Raw genomic sequence first — 22296 nt, 5'->3', positions numbered from 1 at the left:
TAATTAGGGCAGAATCAATGACAAGAATTTTAAAAAAGTAACTGAGTCACAGGCTTTATCCTATTTTATATAATGATTCATTTTTTGGAAGTTGAATTACAAAAGTAATAAACACTTTTGAGATAAAAAGTTTCAAAATTTCAAAGAATATATAAAAAACTAACTCCTTCTCAATATCGGTCCCAAAAGCAGCAACTATTAAAAAAGTTGATGTGGAACCAAAATTTCAAAGTATCACTATTTGAAAAGTAAGCTTTAATTAAATTCCTGGATATAATCAAGATTATAAAGAGTACTGTTTTGTAAATAACCAAGTTAGTGGAATTTCTTACCCGTTCTGTCATATGACTCATGACATGTATGTGCAATTTCTGCTCCAAGTTGTAAATAATGCCCAGCTTTATCCTTTCTGGAACCATCTGCTCCCAAAGCAAACATTCCTCCAGCAAAGCAGGTCAAATGACCCATCTTCCTTTCCAAGTGCCCATTCTTCCATTCTCCAATAAATGTTAGACCTCCATTGGATGTTCTAATAAGATGCTTTTCTATGGCCTGTAAAATGAATAATTTTTTGAGATTCTAAAAAAAAAAAAATTATCATTCAAATCAATTCCATACAAAAACCAACAATAATGACACAAGTTCAAATGCAGTCCTTTAGGGGAGTTATGTACAGATAAGACAATTCCTGCCCTTATAGAATACTAGATGGTTGAAAATACATAGATAATTATGATACAAAAAGACATGATAAATGTATTAGAAAAGGTACAACAAAATAATATGTGAGTCACAAAGGGGAAGTGTGTAATCATCAGGGAATCTCAAGGAAAGCTTCATTTAAAGAGTTGGGAATTGAGCTGAACTTTAGAGGATGAACAAGTAAAATGAAGTAGGAAGACTAATTCAAGGCACAATAACATCATGAGAAAAAGCAAGGAAGTGGAACAGGAGAGGCATGTTTGAATAGCAAGGAATACTTCAGTATGGGAAAAGGAAAACTCTGAATGGAAAGGACTTTGAACTTTGAAAGGCATAGTATGCAGTCAATGAAAAATCCTGAACAAAAGAGTGATTTATTACTTAGAAGATTAGTTGGGCAAGAAAAGAATTTTTATTGGGGGGGGGGGAGGAATATAGGAGGAAAGGCCTATTGGAAAGCTATTACAATTGTCTAAGTGGGCAAGAATGAGGGATTAAATTGGGATTGTGATAGTGGAAATAAAGAAGAAAAAATGGAGAGAAGGGAGAATAGAGAGGAAGAAACAAATGATCTCATTGTTTATAAATTCTTTAAACATGAGCAGTAAAAGAGAGAGAATTCAAAGATAAATCCTAAGAGTTTACCCATTGGAGAATAGGTAGAATGAAGTCACAAGGAGATCTGGTGCCAGGGAAGGAGAAGTATAGTTTAGCTCACATGGTATTTATTGCCCCAAAGCAGATAAATGAAGCCACGGACCCAGAAGAGAACAATGAAGGAAAAGATGCAGAAAAAGGAGGATGTGAAAAAATCCTGAAAACAGAGTTGAATTTGAAGGCGGAAGACCAAGGTCAGGTCTTGGCTCTGGAGCTTTGAACACGTCATTTGAACTCTGGTCATGAAAGGCTTAGAGCATTTCAAGTCAGAAAGAAGCCTCATACCTCAAGAAAATATCTCATTCAGGTCTTCCTTCAATTAGAAATTATGGGAGTAGGCAGGTTAAAAAAAAAAAAAAAAAATCAGCCAAAATTAATCTAAGGTTCTGTTCAGTTTTGAGATTCTATAAAATGTGTGGATAATTTCTCAAGAAAGAAGAAATGTAAATACAACAAGTAAGCAGAATAACAAATGACACACTATTTGATGACAATTGTTAAAAGAGAAATGAAATAATTTATGAAACTGCACTTACGTCTCAGATCACGGCTTTGAATGCTTATCAATGAAGAAATCAAAGCTATCTATATAGTCATATGAAAAAACGCTCAATCTTATTGATTAGAGAAAAATGCAAACTAAAACAACTTTGAGGTATATCATACCTTTCAGATTGGCTAAAATGATAGGTGAAAATGACAAATGTTGGAGGGGATCTAGAAAAATTGAGACACCAATATACTGGTCGTGGAACTGTGAACTGACTTACGCAGTTTGAAGAGCGATCTGAATTTATTCCAAAGAGCTATAAAATTCTGTATAATATTTGACTTAGGAATACCACTGTTAGGTCTTTTTTCCAAAATGATCAGGAGAAAAGAAAAAGAATCTATATGTTCAAAAATATTTATATAGCAGTTCTTTCTATAGTGGCAAAGTTTTGGAAACTGAGAGGATGCTCATCAACTGGGGAATGGCTGAACAAGTTGTGGTATATGATTGAAATGGAATATTATTGTGCTGTAATCTAGGAAATGCTGAGCAGGCTGATTTTAGAAAAACATGCATGAAAACAATGCAGTGTGAGCAAAAACCAAGAGAATACAATATACACTAAGAGCAATATTGTTCAAAAAATGATGATGAATAATTAGTATTCTGAATATTATAAATACTTAAATCAACAGGAAGGGAGGAGAAAAATATCTTATTAAAAAGTGCTATTATTTTAGAATGCTAAAGGTAAACAGAGTGGTAATAATCACCTCAATTGCATCATCGTACATCTTCCTTGCCTCAATATCTGTTTTATCTGACATCAACCATGCTTTCAGTAAATATTCATAAAAACTGTCTCCTAGCCCACCAACTGATGTATGATCTGTAACAAAAAAGAAAAAGGGAGGTTAACGTCAGAACAAAAGAAGAAATGTGTACAATTTTCTATTTATCACTTACATTTATCAAAGACCAACAATAATACTACATTTTTCTCTGCATCCCTTCATTTAACACAGTTTATATCACAAATTAATTTTCTAAGAAATCTGTCAGTTCTCTACAAATGGTCTTTCTACTTAGATGTACAGAAATCCTTTTCCTATAGTCATAGAAGGCACAGTCTTGGTTATGGTTTCTAAAACAATTTTTGTTCCATTCCACAAAAATTAAGTAAACCCCTTTCACAGTTTAAAAAGCAAATTCAATAAACAGGAATATAATGAACTCAAGGACTAGATCTATTGATGCCAATAACCATAAAAAGTTTATTCTCTTGATACAAATGTATTTTCAATCTATGGAGTGATATTTGTGCCACAGGAAATTTAAAAAATTATCACACATACATATGCGTGTGCATGAGCACCAATTCCTTAACAAGCTAAAAATCCATCAAGAGAATAGGCTTTTTTTCCTATTGACCCCTGGGTTTGCTTTTGGTATGCACATCGATGAACTTAATATTAATATGGGTAAATCAAAACTGTTAGATGTAGGTTCCCAAATAAATCTCATATCCAAATAATTTCTGCTGATTCTCACAGTAAAATAAACAATTTCCTGCAATTCTCTTTTTTTTTCTTCCCTGAGGCTGGGGTTAAGTGACTTGCCCAGGGTCACACAGCTAGGAAGTGTTAAGTGTGAGAACAGATTTGAACTCGGGTCCTCCTGAATTCAAGGCTGGTGCTCTATCCACTGCGCCATCTAGCTGCCCCTGGCACATGAAGTGGAAGGGTTATCCTTGGTAAGGACTTTTCTTTCCTTGAGAATTGCAGGCAATTGGGGGCAGCTAGGTGGCGCAGTGGATAGAGCACCAGCCTTGAATTCAGGAGGACCCGAGTTCAAATCTGATCAGACACTTAGCACTTCCTAGCTGTGTGACCCTGGGCTAGTCACTTAACCCCAGCCTAAAAAAAAAAAAAAAAAAAAAAAAAAAGACCACTTCATATGCCACTATTCCGCCACATCTCCAAAAGATTGCCTCTTCTATCATCCTCACTCTTTCACTTATTTTCAATCTTTTCCTCTCTGCTGGCTCATACTCTCCAGCCTACAAACATATTTATTTCCCCTATCCTGAAAAAACAAAAGAAACCTCCTTTGATGTTTCTCTCCCCACTTCAATCCAACCCCTTCTCTATTTACAAAAGTAATTTTCCTAAAACTCCTGTCCAATCTTGCCATTCCCCTACTTCATCAACCCCTGTGACTCCCTGTCATTTCCAGAAACAAATACAAACATTCTTTTTAGCATTCCAAGCCCTTTCCTAACTCAACCCCTCCTACCTTTCCTGTCTTCTTACACCTTACTTCCCTTCATGTACTCTGATACAGTAACACTGGCCTCCTGGTTCTTGGCTCTTAGATATTTCCTCTAGCCAGATCACTCACCCCTCTCTATTCCAACTAATGACTTCCCTGGCTTCCTTTAAATCCCAATCCCTTTTAATTCCTAAGGCTACTCTCTGTTAATAATTTCCTTTTAAACGTGTATACAGTTTGCAGGTTACCTCTCCTGTTAGATTTTAAACTCTTTGAGGACTCTTTGAGACTCTCTGAGGCCTCTTTCTCTATCCCCAGAGCTTAACACAGTGCCTGGCACATGGTAGATGCTGAATAAAAAAATATTAATTAAGAAAGAAACTATAGAATTGCCACAACATGAACATTTTAACTGGAAATCAAAGAATTTATTATAAAAAATGTCAAATAGCTACTAGAATATGCAAAGATTTATGCTAGTGAGATAACAAAGAAAACAATGAAAAGGCCCATACATTGTACTGCAGATAATATGGAATGGATACAAAACAATTTCAGGAGTAATGGATGGAAATGCAGGTCAATCCTTTCACAGGTGGTGGCACTGAGCTTAGCCTTGAAAGGAATCAATTGTTCTAAGAGGGGGAGGAGGGAAGGTGAAAAGGGAATGTATTCTAGATATAGAAGAAAGCCAATATGAAATGCTTTAAGTTGAGAGACACAAAAAGAATGATTCAGGGAACAATTAACAGACCACTTTGAATGGTAACAATTTGTGAAAAGGAATCATATGAAATAAACTTAGTAACATTAGAGAGAAAATTAACAAAATCATTCATATTTAAAACCCAAACAATATGATTGTATTGATACAGTAAAAATTTTTTTGACAAAATAAAGTGATTATTTATGTTAAAAAAAAAAAAACAACAACAACAATAAAGAATGGGTCCAAAAGGATCAATAAAATATGGTTTAAAATATTTAAAAATCAAAAGCTATGATAATTTCTAAAGAATAATAGATTTCCTAGTAAATATAATTATCCCTGCTAATAGTACATTACATATAATAATAATGAAAGGTATTTAGAATATATCAAAAAGCAAAAACAACCAAAAACCCATTAATAAGGAAGCTTTAAGACAATAATAGCTCAATAAAGTAACAAGATCCAAAATAAATCCACAAAAATCAACATTTCTAAATAGCAATAACAAAACCCAGAAGGTAATAACAGAAAGGGAAATCTCATTCAAAATAATATAAAATGAATTCAAAATATTTGGGGGTAAATCAATCAAGCACCCACAAGACTTAAACACAATGACAAAAAACACTTTAAAGTAATGAAGAATGGGGGCAGCTAAGTGGCGCAGTGGATAGAACACCAGCTCTGAAGTCAGCAGGACCTGAGCTCAAATCTAGTCTCAGACACTTGTCCTACATGTGTGATGACACTGGGCAAGTCACTTAATCCCAACTGCCATAACAAAAACAAAAAAAGGATAACATGACTTAAATAACTATAGGATGTTCATTGCTTAAGGATAAATATAAAATGAGAGAAGAGAGATGAACTCACTCAGAAAAATACTGTAAATCATTTAGTTCTAAATTTTACAATTTCTTTGAAATTACATTTTCTGTTTTATCTTTGTTAGATTTGCCCAACTCAGAGAGGCACAATATTGTTTCCTACTATTATTTTGTCACTATTGAGTGTAAAGGGAAACTGAGGACTTCTCAAGAATAGTCATTTGATAATTCCAGACCCAATTTCAAAGGTCTGTCAATCATTAAGGCTCTGAGAAGGAGAACAAAAGACTTGTTCTTCTAGTAGAAATATCTGATCTCCTGGACCTTTACTTAACTGCTTAGAGAAGAATCTATTTAATGACCTGGAGATATTCTAAGGACTATAAACTGGGTAATCTCTATTTGGTGAGGAAGCCTGAGGTAAACTAAATCTCCTTGGTTATTCTGGTTTAATGTCTTCGATTTGTAGGGGATTATATGATTTCTTATAAAATCATTACTTAAGGTAGATTGAATTTATAACTTAGATTCAGTTTATCTGGGGAATTTGGGAAACAGGATACTCATATTGGCTAATGTAAACAGTTGTAAGCAGTTGCAAAACTGACCACCATAAAACATACCTGCAAACAGTTATAAACCTTGTGAAATCATAAAATCATAAAATTCAGATCAAAATTTTGCTCCTTCATTTAGCCTATTCAGTATTTTTGGTGCCTTTTTTTACCCAAGCTGTTGACTCTTTTTTTCATGATTTTCTTCAAGACTCTCATTTCTCTTCCCAATTTTTTCCCCCTTCTCTTTCTTATTTGATTTATAAAATCCTTTTGAACACTTCCATAGCCTAAGCCTAATTCATATTTTTGAGCCTTTGGATGTAGCAGTTTTGATTTTGTTATCTTCTTCTAAATTTGCATTTTTGATCTTCTCTGTCACCAAAATAATTTTCTATGGTCAGAATCCTTTTTCTGATGTTTGCTCATTTTTTCCCCTCCGAAGTCTATTTCTTGACTTTTAACTAAAGTTGGATTCTACTTCCAGACTAGAGATAGTTCCAAACTTCAGGTTTTTTGTGCAGCTGTTTCTGAGATAATTCTGGGAGCCTGCAAATTTTTGGTTCTTCTTTCTGAATGCTAGGATTTAAGAAGAGGTGTGTTTACTCCTCTTTCAGCCTCTGCGCTCATCTGTTAGTGATCACAAGCACTCTTTTCTACTCTGTGACCAGAGTCCCTGTTCCCCAGGGCTACAAGCTCTGGTATGCTAGTGTTCTTTTTTGCTCTGTGACAGAGACTCAGGACTACTACCCAATTCTAAGTACTAACAATGTTAAAGAGTGCCAGGAAAGGAACCTTTGTAATTTCCTTCTGATGCACTCTCTCGTCCATTTATATCTGCAGACTGAGATCTGTCACTGTCACCCCTGATTCAGTAGACCCCAAGCCAACTACTTGTTTGCTGGGGTGAGACCTGTGAAGGGTTGTGCTCCTTCCTTGCTCCCTGGCAGTACAGTTTTCCTGTTTACATTCTAAGTTGTTTCAGTCTGGAAAATTGTTTGGGTATTTTGTCACTCTAGAATTTGTTTGGAGACATTATTTAAAGGTTTTTAGAAGAGCTTTGCAGATAGCTAAGGCAACTCCCTTCATTACCATACAGGCTCCCTTCTCCACCCCCACCGATATCTCTTTCATCAAATACTGTCACTACTATAGAGCTTCTAAATTAACTTACTTCTGGCACTCAAATGTTATTAAAATCAGAAAAAAACAAATTGAAGTTACAAGATATTCATAAAAGATGATAACAAATGCAGGTATCATCAACACATGTGCTCCTATTTGCTAAGGACTCTTAGAAGAAACTGTCAATAGTATGATGTTCTATTAGAATAAAAAATGAAGGAATATGGTTATACAGATAGAATGTAAATAGAATGTGAAGTCTGTGGCCAGATGCTGGATAAGTAAAATAGGCAAAAATGGAGAAAGGGAAGAATTCACAGGAAAGAGGCAAGCAAAAGATAAATAGGGTAGGAATTCTATATGAGAAGCTTGGAAGACAATAAACAGACCAATTCCCAAGCTTTATGCAACAATAACAATTGTATCCTAAAAATAATATTCTAGGGACACAAAGATGGAAAACAGAATCCCTGAAATTTAAGAGTTTAGTTAAGATGTACTAGGATGAAAAAAAAAATCACATTTACACAAATGAGTATAGGTCAGTTTAAATAAGAAGCAAAGGAAAGATTCCAGAAAATTGGTCTAGGACAGTTTCAAGAGTGAAAATACTTTTTTGAGTGTTCTAAAAGCTAAAGGAGTTTGTTAAAGAGTTTGACAGATGAGCAACATAAGAGTTAGAATGGTAGACCAGAGCTGAAATGCGAACAACCATGGACACTCCACTAGTAAGTTTGGATTTTATCTTTTAAGGCAATGGATGAATCAATTAAGCAATCCAAAAACATTTCTTAAATGCCTATGGGACAGCTAAGTGGTGCAGTGGATAAAATAAGGAAGAAGTAAATTCAAATCCAGCTTTACTTTCTGGCTCTGTGACTGACCAAAACACCCTCTCTGCCTCAGTTTTCATAACTATAAAATAGGAATGATAATAATAGCATTTATTTCTTAGGCTTTTTGTGAACATGAAGTGCACATTTGTTAAGTACTTAGCACTTTACCTTAGCACAGAATAATGTAGTGAGCAGAACCAGAAGACCTTTGTACAAGGCAACAGCACAATTACACAATTATCAATTCTGATGGCTCTTTTCAACAATGAGGTGATTCAGGCCAGTTCCAGTGGTCTTGTGATGAAGAGAACCATCTGCACCCAGAGAGAACTGTGGAGACTGAGTGTTGATCACTATATCGTATTTTCACTCTTTTTGTTACTGTTTACTTGCATTTTGTTTTTTCTCATTTTTTTTTTCCTTTTTAACCTGATTTTTCTTGTGCAGCATAATAATTGTGGAAATATGTATAGAAGAATTACATGTCTACTATTTATTGGATTACCTGCTGTTTGAGGGGAAGGAATGTAGAGAAGAGAAAGAAAAATTTCAAACACAAAGTTTTGTAAGGGAAACTAACTTTGCATTTATTTTGAAAATAAAAGTTATTATTAAAAATATGTATGTACATATATATAGGAAGGCATTGTGTTTTGCAGTGAAATCCAAGCCAAGCAAAGAAAAGAAAGAAAATTGACTGAAGATGAAAGTGAACTGAACCAGGAGAACATTCATTATACATGGGTCCAACATATTGTTCAGTGAAGAAGAATAAATGTTATTTTTGGTAATAAAATAATTCAAGGCAATTCCAAAGGACTAATAACAAAGCACACTATCTAAGAACTGCTATTTTTCTGAATATAGACTGAAACACAGAACTTTTCAATTTCATTCTTTCAATCTTTTTTTTTTTTAAACTAAGGTCTTCTTGTACAAAATGTTTTACCTAATTGCATATGTATAATCTATATCTGATTGCTTACTATTTAGGGGAGAGGTGAGGGAGGGATAGAATTTGAAACCAAAAACTTAAAAACAAAAAGTTTTAATATATAACTGGAATAAAAAAAATTAAATGTTATATTAAAAAACAAACAAACAAACAAAAAAAAAAACCAACCTGGTTGATTAAGCAAGGGCTAAGGAATTCAAAATTGAAATGGAAAAGGTTGGAAGAAATACTGCAAATAAAGAATCAAAGAATTTGGTTGGTATGGAATGTTAGGGAGAGGGAAAGATCCAAAGAGGACTTAAGTTTCAAAGCTTGGTGAAAAGGACCAATGATAGAAATAAAGATGTCAAACAAGATATCTAGTGGTGAATATGAGTTTTAGCTCCCAATTGGAAGTATTCTGCATGTACTTAGAAACTAAAGATTGAAGTTCAAGAAAGATGTGAGGATTGGACATAAAAGTGCAGTTTTAAATAAAGCTTAAGACTCTTGGGACACACTGTGCAGATGGATTTGGGAGACAATTTTAAAAGAGCTATTTTTTGAAATCATGAGAATTAAAAATCTTAGATAAGAAGGGACCTTGAAGGACATCTAGTGCTATTATTTCTATTGTCATGGTTACTGTTTTTTAGATTAAGAGTATACTATCTTTCCCTAAATTCAACTTCAAACTCAAAAAAAAAAAAAAAAAAAAAAAGGGGGGGGGGAGACTTTTAAATATGTGTGTCAAGTCTTTCAAACCATGGAACACTGAATGTTATATGCAACTGATTAAGTTCTAAATAGCAATAAAGGCAAATAAAAGCAAAATTTTTTAAAGAGAACTATTCCCTAAATAACGATATCAGGAGACCATTAAAAAATAAGATCTACCACTGATCAAAATTCTCATTCTTGAAATTCTCAGCTGATTTGCATACTTTTAAAATCACCTTCTTTGTAGGAGCCATAAGTCCCTTTAGCAGCATACATCCTTCAGAAGCAATATATGAAATTGAGGGAAGAGAACAAGAAAAGTCTCAACTATAGAAAAGAAAAGTTAATCAGAGGCATCTTCTCTAAGAACTCATCTTTATCAACTCTACATAGCTCTAATGATACAATTCATTCCACAACTTCCACTTTGCACTTAGGCAAACATGTACATTGATCAAATTGTAATTACTGATTTTCTCATGATATCCATATTTATGTTTCTATGAGTATTTATTCTATCCTGGTGCAAGAATGTAGGGTTTTTGAAGTTATAAAGTACTCTATACAGGTCCACTTAACACTAACTGATATCTACATGTCTATACTAGTATAATAGACTGTTCTATGAACCATTCTCTCCCTTAACTCCTCCATCCACAACAAATTGAGTGCTTTAAAAATAATACTAAAACAAAGTTTTGAATTAATCATGCTATTTTTTATTTACATGGAAATATTACTGGGTTGAAGTCAGAGCAATCTCAAACCTATATACATAAATATAAAAGGCAAAAGATAGTTACAGCTAAATGGAAAAGTAAATCAACAATTTTCTTTGGACAAATAAAGGAGTTGGCATATTGTGTTTCATCATGTAACTAATGGTATTAAAAACCAATTTCACAGCACAGTTGGTTGTGTTGTATTGCAGTACTCAAAATAAAATATTTGTTTACATATATCCAATATCTGTTGTAGAGAATGAAGCAGCAAAATTCAAGAACTACTTACAATCTTCCAAACTAAATCAAATTAATAAAATTTAAATACTTAGTGACTTCATTATACACATACAGAGGATGGAAAAGTATGCCAGAAAATGAGGTAAGAGTTAAAAAGGAAAGGGGCAAACGGATAAGATTGACAATCTTTATTTCTCTATATCCTAATTCTTCTTTTTTTTTTTTTTAAACAAGGAATAAGGATTAATGGAAGAAGAATGCATTAATAACAGAAACAACATTAAAGAAAACAAAAGACAGGAAGAGGAACTTGACTAGGACAAGCATCCAAAGATGTTATAGATTCAAGTTGTCACTCAACATATTAACCAGTGATACATTAGCCTATTGTCCCACCTTTATAAAACATTTATGTTAATGATGGACAAATTCATATAGCACATTCTTGATAAAGATATGAGAAAGAAATAGCCATCTGCAAGTGAAATTTATGGGAGGTTACATCTTTACACACACAGCTGAATTAAAGATGCAACCAAGAGTTACAGGAGAAGGTTGTTCAGGATATCAAGAAATAAAATGACTGATTACTCAAACATACATTTATGAAGCACTTATTTACCAGGCAATGCACTAGGATTCTTGAGAACAAGGTCCTTGCCCTTAGGGACTTTAAATTCTACTGGGAGAACTATGTACAAATATAAGCATTTACAAGATAAACCAGAAAATAGATATAAGGAGATGGGTATGAAGAAAGGCTTCATGCAAGGTGTGATGCATAAGCTGAATTTTGAAGGAAACAAGGAATTTTAAAGAGTGAAATTACAGAATGAGGGTATGATAAAGCAATAGGACCATTCCTTATTGACTTCAGTGATGTCCAATTCTACATGATCCCATTTGGGGTTTCCTTGCCAAATTCACGGGAAAGTAAGAGACTAAAGAAAGGTTTTCCACTTGAGCTGAAATATGAAGAAAGTCCAGGAGAGAAGTCTGACCTTCTGGCTCATCCCAACTACTTTGTCCTGGGCCATATACTTTTTCTTTTCTACACTCTTTTCATGATCTCATTAGCTGCCACAGATTTATAGTTAACATCTCTATAGCCCATCAATTTGCAAAGCATTTTCTATAAATTGTCCCATCTAATGCTCACAACAACTCTGTAAGGTGTTTATTGTCTGCTATTCTTCTTCGTTTTACAAATGAGAAAACTGTGGCTCAAAAACAGTCCATCGGCAGCAAATAGGGCCAGATTTGAATCTGGATGTTCCTTACTTCAAGCTAAGTGGTTTATTTCTATCCAGTGCCATACTAAGTAGCTAAATCCGTGAACTAACTCTCTAATCTACACATACAAACCTCATCTCTTTCATGATTTGCAGTCTCACATCTCCAACTACCACATATTTCCACTTGCATAATAAGTATCTCAACTCCCCAAATGTCTCAAACCAAATTTATTATATTTCCTCCTAAAATTACCCTTCCTCTTAATCACAATATTTTATAGGTTATTTCAAGGTTGCTGTGTTAAGAAAAGTGCCTATTTTCAGAATTAATGTTTTATTACAAAGAATTCTATGCAGTAAAATTTTTTCTAGGTTGTTAACCCTCTAGTTCCCAAAGCTTCAAATGTATTAACATTCACTTTTTTACTTCACCACTTTCTAAAACATTACCACTGGAAAAGCTAAGGATTGATTACATATAAAAATAACTCTGAGATTTTGCATGTCTAGATAAAGATGACAGAAGATGGGAGTTAATATTGAAAGAACTGTTGAAGCACTAATAATATTGAAGCATTGATGGCAGGATTCTGAATTTCTTCAAGCTTTCTGGAAATATGATATTAAAAAAACAATAAGGAAACTGTCCTATTCTGTGTAAGGAGGAGATCTTGTCACTACAGATATGATATGAGGAGGTAAATAAAAGAAATCTAAAGATCTCTTATACAACAAAATATTTATAGCACTTTTTTTAATGATAAAGTAAATACCTGCTGAGTACAGAATAGTGGAATATGAATAGAATGGAATATTACTGTGCTACAAGTAGCAAAGAAACATGCTAAGATTTAGATGAATTGATGACAAGTGAAACAAGAAAAATTAAGAGCACCACAAATATAACCAGGAAGAACAGGAAAAAGAAATGGGATATTTTGTAATATAAAGCTCAGCACTGGAAAAATTAAGAAAATAAATTTTCCTCCTTTCTCTGAAAAAGTGACTCTGGAACTTCAAATTTTCCAGGCACATCCTTAATATTTTAGTTATTTTTCCTGGGCTGTTTTTCTCCCCCTCCCCCCCCACTCCTTTATATTCTTGATTACATGTGACGATTTACTATGTGGTAGGAGGAAAAAGAAATATTCAGAAATAGAAGTGAAACATTAATACATATGCATACATATAAAATACATACACATATGGAAAAATTACAATCAAGTAACTGAATTGGAGAACTGAGATAAAATCAATAAAATCAGGAAAGTTTTCTATAGGAGGCATCATCTGCAATGAAAGGTAAAGCAAGCCAAGGCTGAGGTGAAGCTGTATAGAAGACAGCAGAAGGGCAGAGGCCTCTATGGAAGCAGAGAGACCAAGAACAAGAAGGCAGTGTTCAAAAAAACATAGGGGGAAAAAAAGCCAGTAACTTTATTCAGCATTTTTACCAAAGGCCTTGAGGCAAAACCTAATTCTCATGAACAAATTATCTGTTTCTTTTAACGCAGCCATTTTTCTCTTCAGTCTAATCTATGTCAATAAGGTATTTGGCTAATCAATCTCTAATAAAGCACAAAATAAAAAGACAGCACGATATATGTGTACATATTTTATATGTCTTCTTCCACTTATCAGCATGGCACAATACAATTTTCAGAGAATTTCCAATTCAGGGATTCTTTAAAATCTCTCAGGGTCTATTCATAACTAGAAAAGACCAAAAAGCAGTTGTCAATGAGCTTAAAAATTTATTTGACAAGAGATTAACTCAGGTAAATCTTATAAACAGTAAAGTCAACTATAAGATTACCAAAAAACCACAATGACTAGTTAAAATTCATTGGTCACATGCCATTTATAAGACTGAAAAATAGTAAGCTTTTAAATAAATTTCTAATTTTTAATTCTATATAATCTCTGCATAGTAGAAGCTTCTCTGTAATACGAAAATAAATTACTCATGCTACAATAGAAAAATAGTTTACTGTAATTGATAAAGTAACTTGAAACTTTTCTTTTCAGATTAGTATAAATATAGTTTATAGTTTAGAGATTTTGGTCAATTTTTTTTTTTTGGGGGGGGTTCAGTACTTTTGACCACTTTGAAAAAAAAACTCTTACTTTGAGACCAAAAAAAAAAAAAAAAATTCCTTAATGAAGTACTTTTCATTTTAATATTATATAGAGGTAATCAAATTAAAATGTTCACCTTTGGAATAAAAGATGCTTGTTTGACTTTGAAGAAGTAATTTGGCTTATAAAATGTTCTTAAAAGTTAATACCACACTGGTTAATAAGAGAGAGGTTAACTGAAATATGCCCATATTTTCTCTATGATAGAAGATAATAAAGCAAAGGATCAAGTTAATCCAGGTTAGTTATTGGGACATGTAAATATACATAATAATATATAAGGTATCTGCCTATTCTTTATCTCAGCATTTATAATCACTTTTTTTTTTTTTACATTTCTAAAATAATACTTTATTTCTTCCCCTATTACATGCTTTCTTTACATTTTCAAATGCATCTTTCTTTTAATTGGTATAGCTTTCTACCCTTTCTATTCATATTGTAATGATGATCTGGAAGTGAGAAGCCAAAGTATAAAAGGCAGAAGTAATACAGTGGCTAACAATAATAAGTACATAGTAAATGTTTTTTGACTGATGTAGGACTGGAAAAATTTGTGCATAACAAAAAATGAGAAATCATACAGCCCAAATGATGCATTAATTCTTCTGAGATACTAAAGATATGATAGAGGCTTCTAGATTTTTTGGTAGATGTCATTTGGAGGATTTATGGGCACACAAGGACAAAAACTGCACAGAATTACAGGGCAAAGAATGGTTGTTGATATTTCACTTCTATGGGTAGCAGGAGTTAATTATTACTAGAACTAACAAGTATACTGGTTCTTTTTTAAGGATAAAAAAAAATGTGTTCTATAGTTTGTGTCCAGTTTAAAAAAAATTAACAAGCCTCAAAATAAAAATTTAAACTGCATTTTTATTTACTTCATTCAATATTTTCAAATTACATTTTAATATGGTTCAGAGCACTCAAGAGTTTTATAGGCCCTATGAGTAGGAACTTCAAGTTTGAAATCTTTGGTAGAGGCAGTGGAGAAACCCTGCAAGGTTCTGTTTTGTCATTTGAAGTAATCAGACTTAGCACAAAGACATTTAATAGCATTTAACAGCAATATTTCTGAGCTTCAGTTTCCTCATCAGTTAAAAAAAAAAAAAAATGGAGAAAATACCTGTACCTACTTGCCTTTATATCTGGCTATTTAAGATAGGAGGTATTGAAGGTGTTCCATTACAAAGACAATGGAAATACTAAGAGTAGGAAGAAAAAGATTTTGAAAAGGTAGAAGGAACATCAGATCAAAGACCTAGAAGCTGAAAAGAACTTAGCAGTCATTTAAGTTCAACCTCCTCAATTTACAAAAAGGAGAAAACTAGAGACAAAATGACTAATTTACGTAGTTTTAGGGTTTGCAAAGTTCTAAACCTGCATTATATCATTTTTGATCCTCACAACTGCATGAAGTAGGTGCTATTATTATCCTTATTTTATATATGAGGCAACTGAGGCTGAGAGATTTGTTAAATCAACTAGGATAACAGAACTGTCTAGTGCCAGAGGTATAATTTGAATTCAGATCTTCCTGACTCCAAGTCTAGTCGGCTTACCCTCTGTGCTACTTAAAAAAGGCCAACTACTGCCAGGCATTTTACTAGGCATTCTCACTGACACCATCTTCCTAAACCAATTTTCAGGGACTGTTATCTTTGTGCATAAGAGAGCGATACCCCTTTTCTTTAGATGCTATTGTTAGCATAATAAGCAAATAAAATTTATCTTTCAGAATAGCCATGATAATCAGCAGAGGACTTTAATTTTTTGTTTGTTTTAAGTACAGCAAGTAAGTAATGTGTTTATTCACAAATCAATAATGTCAAATAACTCGTCCCAGAGAAAACAAAAATTTTGTTAACCCTAAACCATTTACCTACTTTGTCCTTTTAAAAATCACTGGATAAATGACTTGACTTGAGCTTTTTTACCCTCATAAATATAAAGTTGTAATTCAGAATGAAAAGATGCTTATGAAATAGCAAAATTGGAACCCCCCCCAAAAAAAAGTTTAATGATATTCTTTCAAATTTAGGCTCCTTATAGATAATTCTTTTTTGTATAACTGTTATCAAATGCTTTTCTTGAAGGTAATTACCAGTCATTAGTCTCTGTGATTGCTATGTGCAAGTCACAGACATTATCATTACAGTGATTATAATAGTTAGCCAAAGCTGAATTGTTAAATTTTATTTCAATCCACCATTTGTTTGGCAGACTATTTATAGTCTTGACAGATGTATACTGCAAAAAGAATCTGATATACTTTTCAGATATACATATAAAATATGAAAAAAGCAAAATGTGGCAAGATGAACTGTCTCACTGAGGAATGCAGCTGCTAAAGTGCTATCAGAAAAGGCTCTCTTAAAATTCTAAAGAACTAGTGCCAAATAACTAGTGAATCTGCATGTGTATGTGTCTATGTCTACACACTCATACAACACACATATTCCCGATATACTCTGAAAGAAATAAGTATGGAAAACAAAAGATCTCTTTTTTTAGTAACCATGAGATCATAGTCTAAATTTATAGTCTTTAAATAAATGATGAATAAATTAAATTCTATATTACTGATTCTTTTAGGAATAATTGTCCAAACTGAGTTTTACTTCTAAATGTTCGAAGATTTTTTTTACAAGAGGTAAAATGAGCATTAATAATTGATTATTGTTTTATTATTATTAATAATAGTGGAAATGAGGGCAAATTTAATTAAATAGGAGGTATCAAAAAAGGGAGACAGGGATTATATGATGCAGGTAAGAGGAGGAAATTCATTCCTGACTTTCTCTGTCTTGTGGGAACACAAGTGATAAAGTGTCAAATATCAGGAGTAATCAGCAGCCCAAAGTGACAGAAACAAAGTGTGTGAAAAGAAAAAGACAGAGGCAGAATGAAGTCCAAATGTAATAGATCTTAAATGAGAGGCTAAGGAATTTGGATTTTAATCCAAAGACAAGGAGTCAATGAAAAGTTTTTGAATAGAGGGCTATGTGTGACCATGCCTTAGGAAGATTATTTGGCAGGTGTGTATGACAGATAGTTTAGTGATGGCTAAGAACAAAGAAAGACAAATTAGGTTAGCATAATAGCTTAAGCAAGAGAGTTGAAGGAAACTAGGATAGTGGCAATGTGAAGTGACAGAAGGAAACCATTTGAGACAGGTACAGAGGCAGAAATGATAGAACTTGGTAAATGAATGGAAGTATAGATGAGGAAGAAAAAAAAGTTAAGTAGTTCTCAGACACCTCTCAGTTTTCTCTACCATATCCTCCTCCCTCCCTGCCCTGCCCCCAACATACTGAGAAATTTCATCAATTTGTAAGATCCAATTAGTCTTGTTACTCCCACCTTAGGGGGGGGGAAAAAAAAAAAAAAGAGGGTGGAACAGCAAACTTTTCCCAGTAAAGGAACACGATTGACATCTCATTTCCCATGCAGCTGCACTTAGTTGGGCTTATCTAGTTTCTCTACCAAGTCATCCCTCTCCCTCACTCCCCCTTTTCAGCTGTCTTTGTGTTTTTCTCTATTAGATATCAAGCTCTTTGAGGGTATGGATTATCTTTCTTGTTTTATATTTGTATCCCAAAGTCCAGCATAGTGCATGCAGGCTACCAAAAAGGCTTACTGACTATTGGAAGATTCTATTGGGTAACTGGGAGGAGAATGTATCAAGATAAATGAGGAAAAATTAGGAGGAAAGAAAATATGGGAAAGATATAGGGATAAGATTAGTTGAGTTTTAAACATACTGAGTTTGAAAAGTCAATGAGATATCCAAAAGGCGCTGTCCTATGAGTGCTTCATTTTGTACTAACATTGAAATGACCTAACCTTGATGGGAACCATCAGATCTGCCTTTAATCAACCTCCTTATTTAAATGCAACTCTCTTCAAAGTTATCAATAATCTCTTAAATACTCCCCTTTCCTTTAACAAAAATCCATTTTCCAGCATTTGTCCTTCATTTGACACTAATGGCTGTCTATCCTCTTTTGTATGTCTTCTCCTTGGTTTTTTCATGACAACATTCTCTCCTATATGATCACTCTTGCTCAGTCTCTTATACTCGACTATCACCCATCTCATGTCTTCTAATTGTAGATATAATCCTATATCCTGGGAATCCTATCCATTTCCCTTCTATAACGTTTAGCTAAGTTATTTCATCAGTTCAATTCCCACGACTTCATCTTTTCTATTCAGATGACTCTGTGTAGGCAGCCCTCATCTCTGTCCTCTACTCCAGTCTTAAATCATCAACATTTTATACTGATTAAATGCATATATTTGAGTGAAAACAAAATTCATTATCTTTTCATTAAAACAGATCCTTCTTCCAAACTTCCCTAGAGGTTTAACACTACTCCTCCTGTAAATGACATGAATTGAATCCTCTGTAGAATTCCATTTCCCATTTTTAAACCTTTATACAGTCTTCTCTCCCTGGAATATACCTCTTGCCCATATTCATATCTAAAACTTTGAAACTGCTCCAATATGTTCTACATGAAATTTTTCCTATATTCTCAGTTCCTAACATTGTCTCTTAAAAATTCTTTTATCATCTTGTATACACTTATTTATACGTGCATGTTGTCTCTCCTGACAGAATATAAGTTTCTGAAGGGCAGAAGTTATTTTATCTTTGCCAAAGTCCATAGCATCAAGTATAGCGCCTACCGTATAGTTAATGCTTAATAAATACTTGTTAGTGGACTGTATGTAACAGAAGAAAGGATTTACTGAGCAGCTAGTATACACATGCAAACATACATTCCCCTGTGTAAAGAAGCATTTATAAATATATAGATGTATATTCACAAGCGAATCAAGAAGGGTGCACATAAACATAAAGGTATACAGAGATATGTACATATATACTGTACACTGGGGGAACAGAGTGTGAAAATGTGACCTACAATGCCACAAGTAATGTAAACAGCAAAAGAAACTTCAACCATCTCATATGACCCTCATCAGCCCAGGCACTTTGTCTTCTCTGTCCTATTTTTATATAATATCTGACCTAGTTTAAGGGTGGTTCACAAATCTTTCACTGTCCTGCTACTCTCTAATGTGAGCCTTATAACCTCCATTAATAAAATCTATCTGCTTCCATGATAGTGTGGACTGCCCTTCATTCTCATTATTCTCTCAAAGGGTTCACCACCTTCAACTAGTATAAACAGAACAGATGTGCCATTTTAAACATATTTTTAAAAGTACGTGTTAGTTCAGGATACAAGGCTCTCTGGTATAAGAAAATGAACAAATCAATAACAAAGTTAAGATAAAAATTAAGCATAAGGCAAAGTGTGCAAGATAGCAGGAATATTAAGATGCAAAAACATCTTATTTCTTACGTGATCTTATATGCCCTAATCTCTTTTCCAAAACTATTGTTCTAAAATATTTTTAATATTAAGTATCTAAAAAATGTGTTTCAGAACACATTATGTTTTAATAATAAAGATGCAAATGTTAATGATTAAATACTTACGCTGACCCCATCGGCCTGTTTTGGGGTTCAAATAGTTTGGATAAAGCCCATCAGGCCGATCCATTTTCTGAAGCAGTTTCCGAATATGCATGACCTGAACAAAATAAAATGTAAACAATATAAAACATCCATGTAAATATCATCCTTTTGACATTAATTTGGCTTTTTTTCCCCTCTCTTGAATTCCATATTCTCTTTATGTGCTGAATATTCAATTAGATATTTGCACTGATTTTAAAAAATTAAATGATGCTTAAGTAACAGAACACTTTGATTAAGTTTTCAAAAAAGAACACAGTTTATTTTATCAATAAAGGACAAGGTCCTGACAAGTAAGAAAGTCAAATACTTTCTCCTTAATAATTTTTGTTCATATTTCTTTTTTTTCCCCCCCTGAGGCTGGAGTTAAGTGACTTGCCCAGGGTCACACCGCTAGGAACTTGGGTCCTCCTGAATTCAAGGCTGGTGCTCTATCCACTGCGCCACCTAGCTGCCCCCCATATTTCTTTTTTTTTTTTTAAATAAAAAAATGTTTAAGTTTTATTGAAAGGCTACATTGCATAATCACCAGAAAACTGGCCTTGGAATCACAAAGATGGGAGTTCTTAGCTTATAGCCTAGCTATAAGTTCATGGACATGTCTTTTAACCTCTTAGTTTCCCCCAAATAGCTCTTTAATATCTTAAGTTACATATGCCTTGCTCCTTTTTTGATTAAAGGAATGTTGGCAATATTTCTCCATACTGATAAAATTATAATTGTAGACTTCTTAAGTATATTCAGGTGAATGGAGGCAATAGATTTGATACATTCTTCATTAGTTGGACCAACATCTTGAATACTATATTTAGAGATTTTAAAAGAAGCATTGACATTATTATTATTTGTGTATTTTTATCAAACATAAACTAAAATATATACAGATGTCAGGAAACTACCTTTTATGAACAACAGTTTGGAAAAACTGGGATATTAGGCAAAATGTCTGGGTTCACATATCTTAAAGGTTGCTATGTAAAGATAGATTTAATCATTTATCTCTTCATTTCAATTATGTGTACTATGCATATGTAGAAGTTAAATAAATCAAATCTTGTCCTAATATAAGGAAGAAATGAAGATATTGAGATGTCTTCAACAATCAATATACTAAATCATGCAATCATAAGATGAACAAGATGATGGCATGACATTTGATACTGTAGAAAAAAATAGGTGAGAAATGATAATAGCCATTTAAAGCCCTTCAAAAATTCAGAATTATGTAACTTTCTTATGTACTACATTTACGAAATGGACAAAGAAAGCCATTGCCATTTGTGTAGTATTTTTAAGTATTTCTAAGGCTAATTCTTTTGATACTCAAATTTCCTGAGTTAAATAATTTCATTTTTTCTTAACCTTTCCCCATATGTCACATTTCCATTCTTATATAATTTTCATGCTTTTGATATACTATGGGCCCCAAAGTTCAACATCAATAAAATTGGATAGGTGAGGGTGATTTGTTGTGATTACCACATTTTACATTCCCTTTTAACATCATAATTTTGAGTCTGTTCTTTTAATTGTTATAAATTCTTTTTTTTTATTTTTATTATATATATTTTTATAATATTATCCCTTGTATTCATTTTTCCAAATTATCCCCTCCCTCCCTCAGCTCCCTCCCCCCCATGACAGGCAATCCCATACATTTTACATGTGTTACAATATAACCTAGATACAATATATGTGTGTAAATACCATTTTCTTGTTGCACAATAAGCATTAGATTCCGAAGGTACATGTAACCTGGGCAGACAGATATTAGTGCTAACAATTTACATTCACTTCCCAGTGTTTCTTCTCTGGGTGTAGCTACCTCTGTCCATCATTGATCAATTGGAAGTGAGTTTGCCCCCCATATTTCTAAAGGTAACATTTCCAATTTAATGAAACTAAGACTGACCTTTTGATAGTAAACTGGATCCCCTGTCAAATAGCTGAGGTGGACAAATTCCATATGTAGGGTACCAAATTCAGCCAGAATGCTACTACCTGCAGAGGCCCAACCCCAGTTTCGTCCAATTCCACTGAAAAATAAGAGGGAGAAAATTAAAATTGGGAGAAAAATCTGGAAAAATCATCAATAAATACACATAATTTAAATATCAACATCTTATGGATATTATAGTTATATAGTTGTTGTGTTATATTTGTTATAGTTGTATAGTATATGCTGTTTGAGTATGTCATGGAAAAACTTCACAAATCCACAGAGGTAAAAAGAAGTTTCATTATACAATAACCATGAACCACATATATCCTCCACTTAATAGCAGGATGCAATAAATAAAGATCATCATCATTATCACGTGAGTCAGGGAAATCTCCAAAGAATTTTTTTAAATAAGAATAGGATTTAAATGAAGGATCAACAACATTTCAGAGAAAGAATCTGGTGTGAATTTCAAAAAGCCAGGTGAGATTCTCTATATCATGTTCAGAAAGTGATGGGGTAAGCCAATTTTACTGAAGGAAATTCATAAACATAAAGGAAAGAAGCAGAAAACAATAAAATAGTTGAAATGTGCTGTGATAAAAGTGGTAGATTAAGACGATAATTTGA

The 22296-nt window shown here is 33.2% G+C and overlaps 1 protein-coding gene across 1 annotated transcript in view; it reads right to left on the bottom strand.

Moving 5' to 3' along the window:
- Positions 1-22296, bottom strand: part of MAN1A2 (mannosidase alpha class 1A member 2) — a 200317-nt gene that overhangs the window by 27944 nt on the left and 150077 nt on the right. The window contains exons 7-10 of the mRNA XM_074263218.1: positions 21637-21760; positions 19686-19779; positions 2626-2741; positions 333-552 (exon numbers count right to left, since the gene is read on the bottom strand). Coding sequence (XP_074119319.1) covers positions 333-552; positions 2626-2741; positions 19686-19779; positions 21637-21760 — 554 coding nt within the window. The remainder of the gene's footprint in view (positions 1-332; positions 553-2625; positions 2742-19685; positions 19780-21636; positions 21761-22296) is intronic.

The sequence above is a fragment of the Sminthopsis crassicaudata genome, chromosome 4 (genome assembly GCF_048593235.1).
Source record: "Sminthopsis crassicaudata isolate SCR6 chromosome 4, ASM4859323v1, whole genome shotgun sequence".
Lineage (NCBI taxonomy): Eukaryota > Metazoa > Chordata > Mammalia > Dasyuromorphia > Dasyuridae > Sminthopsis > Sminthopsis crassicaudata.
The sequence above is the reverse complement of the archived record's forward strand: the minus strand, read 5'-3'. Positions and strand labels throughout refer to the sequence as shown.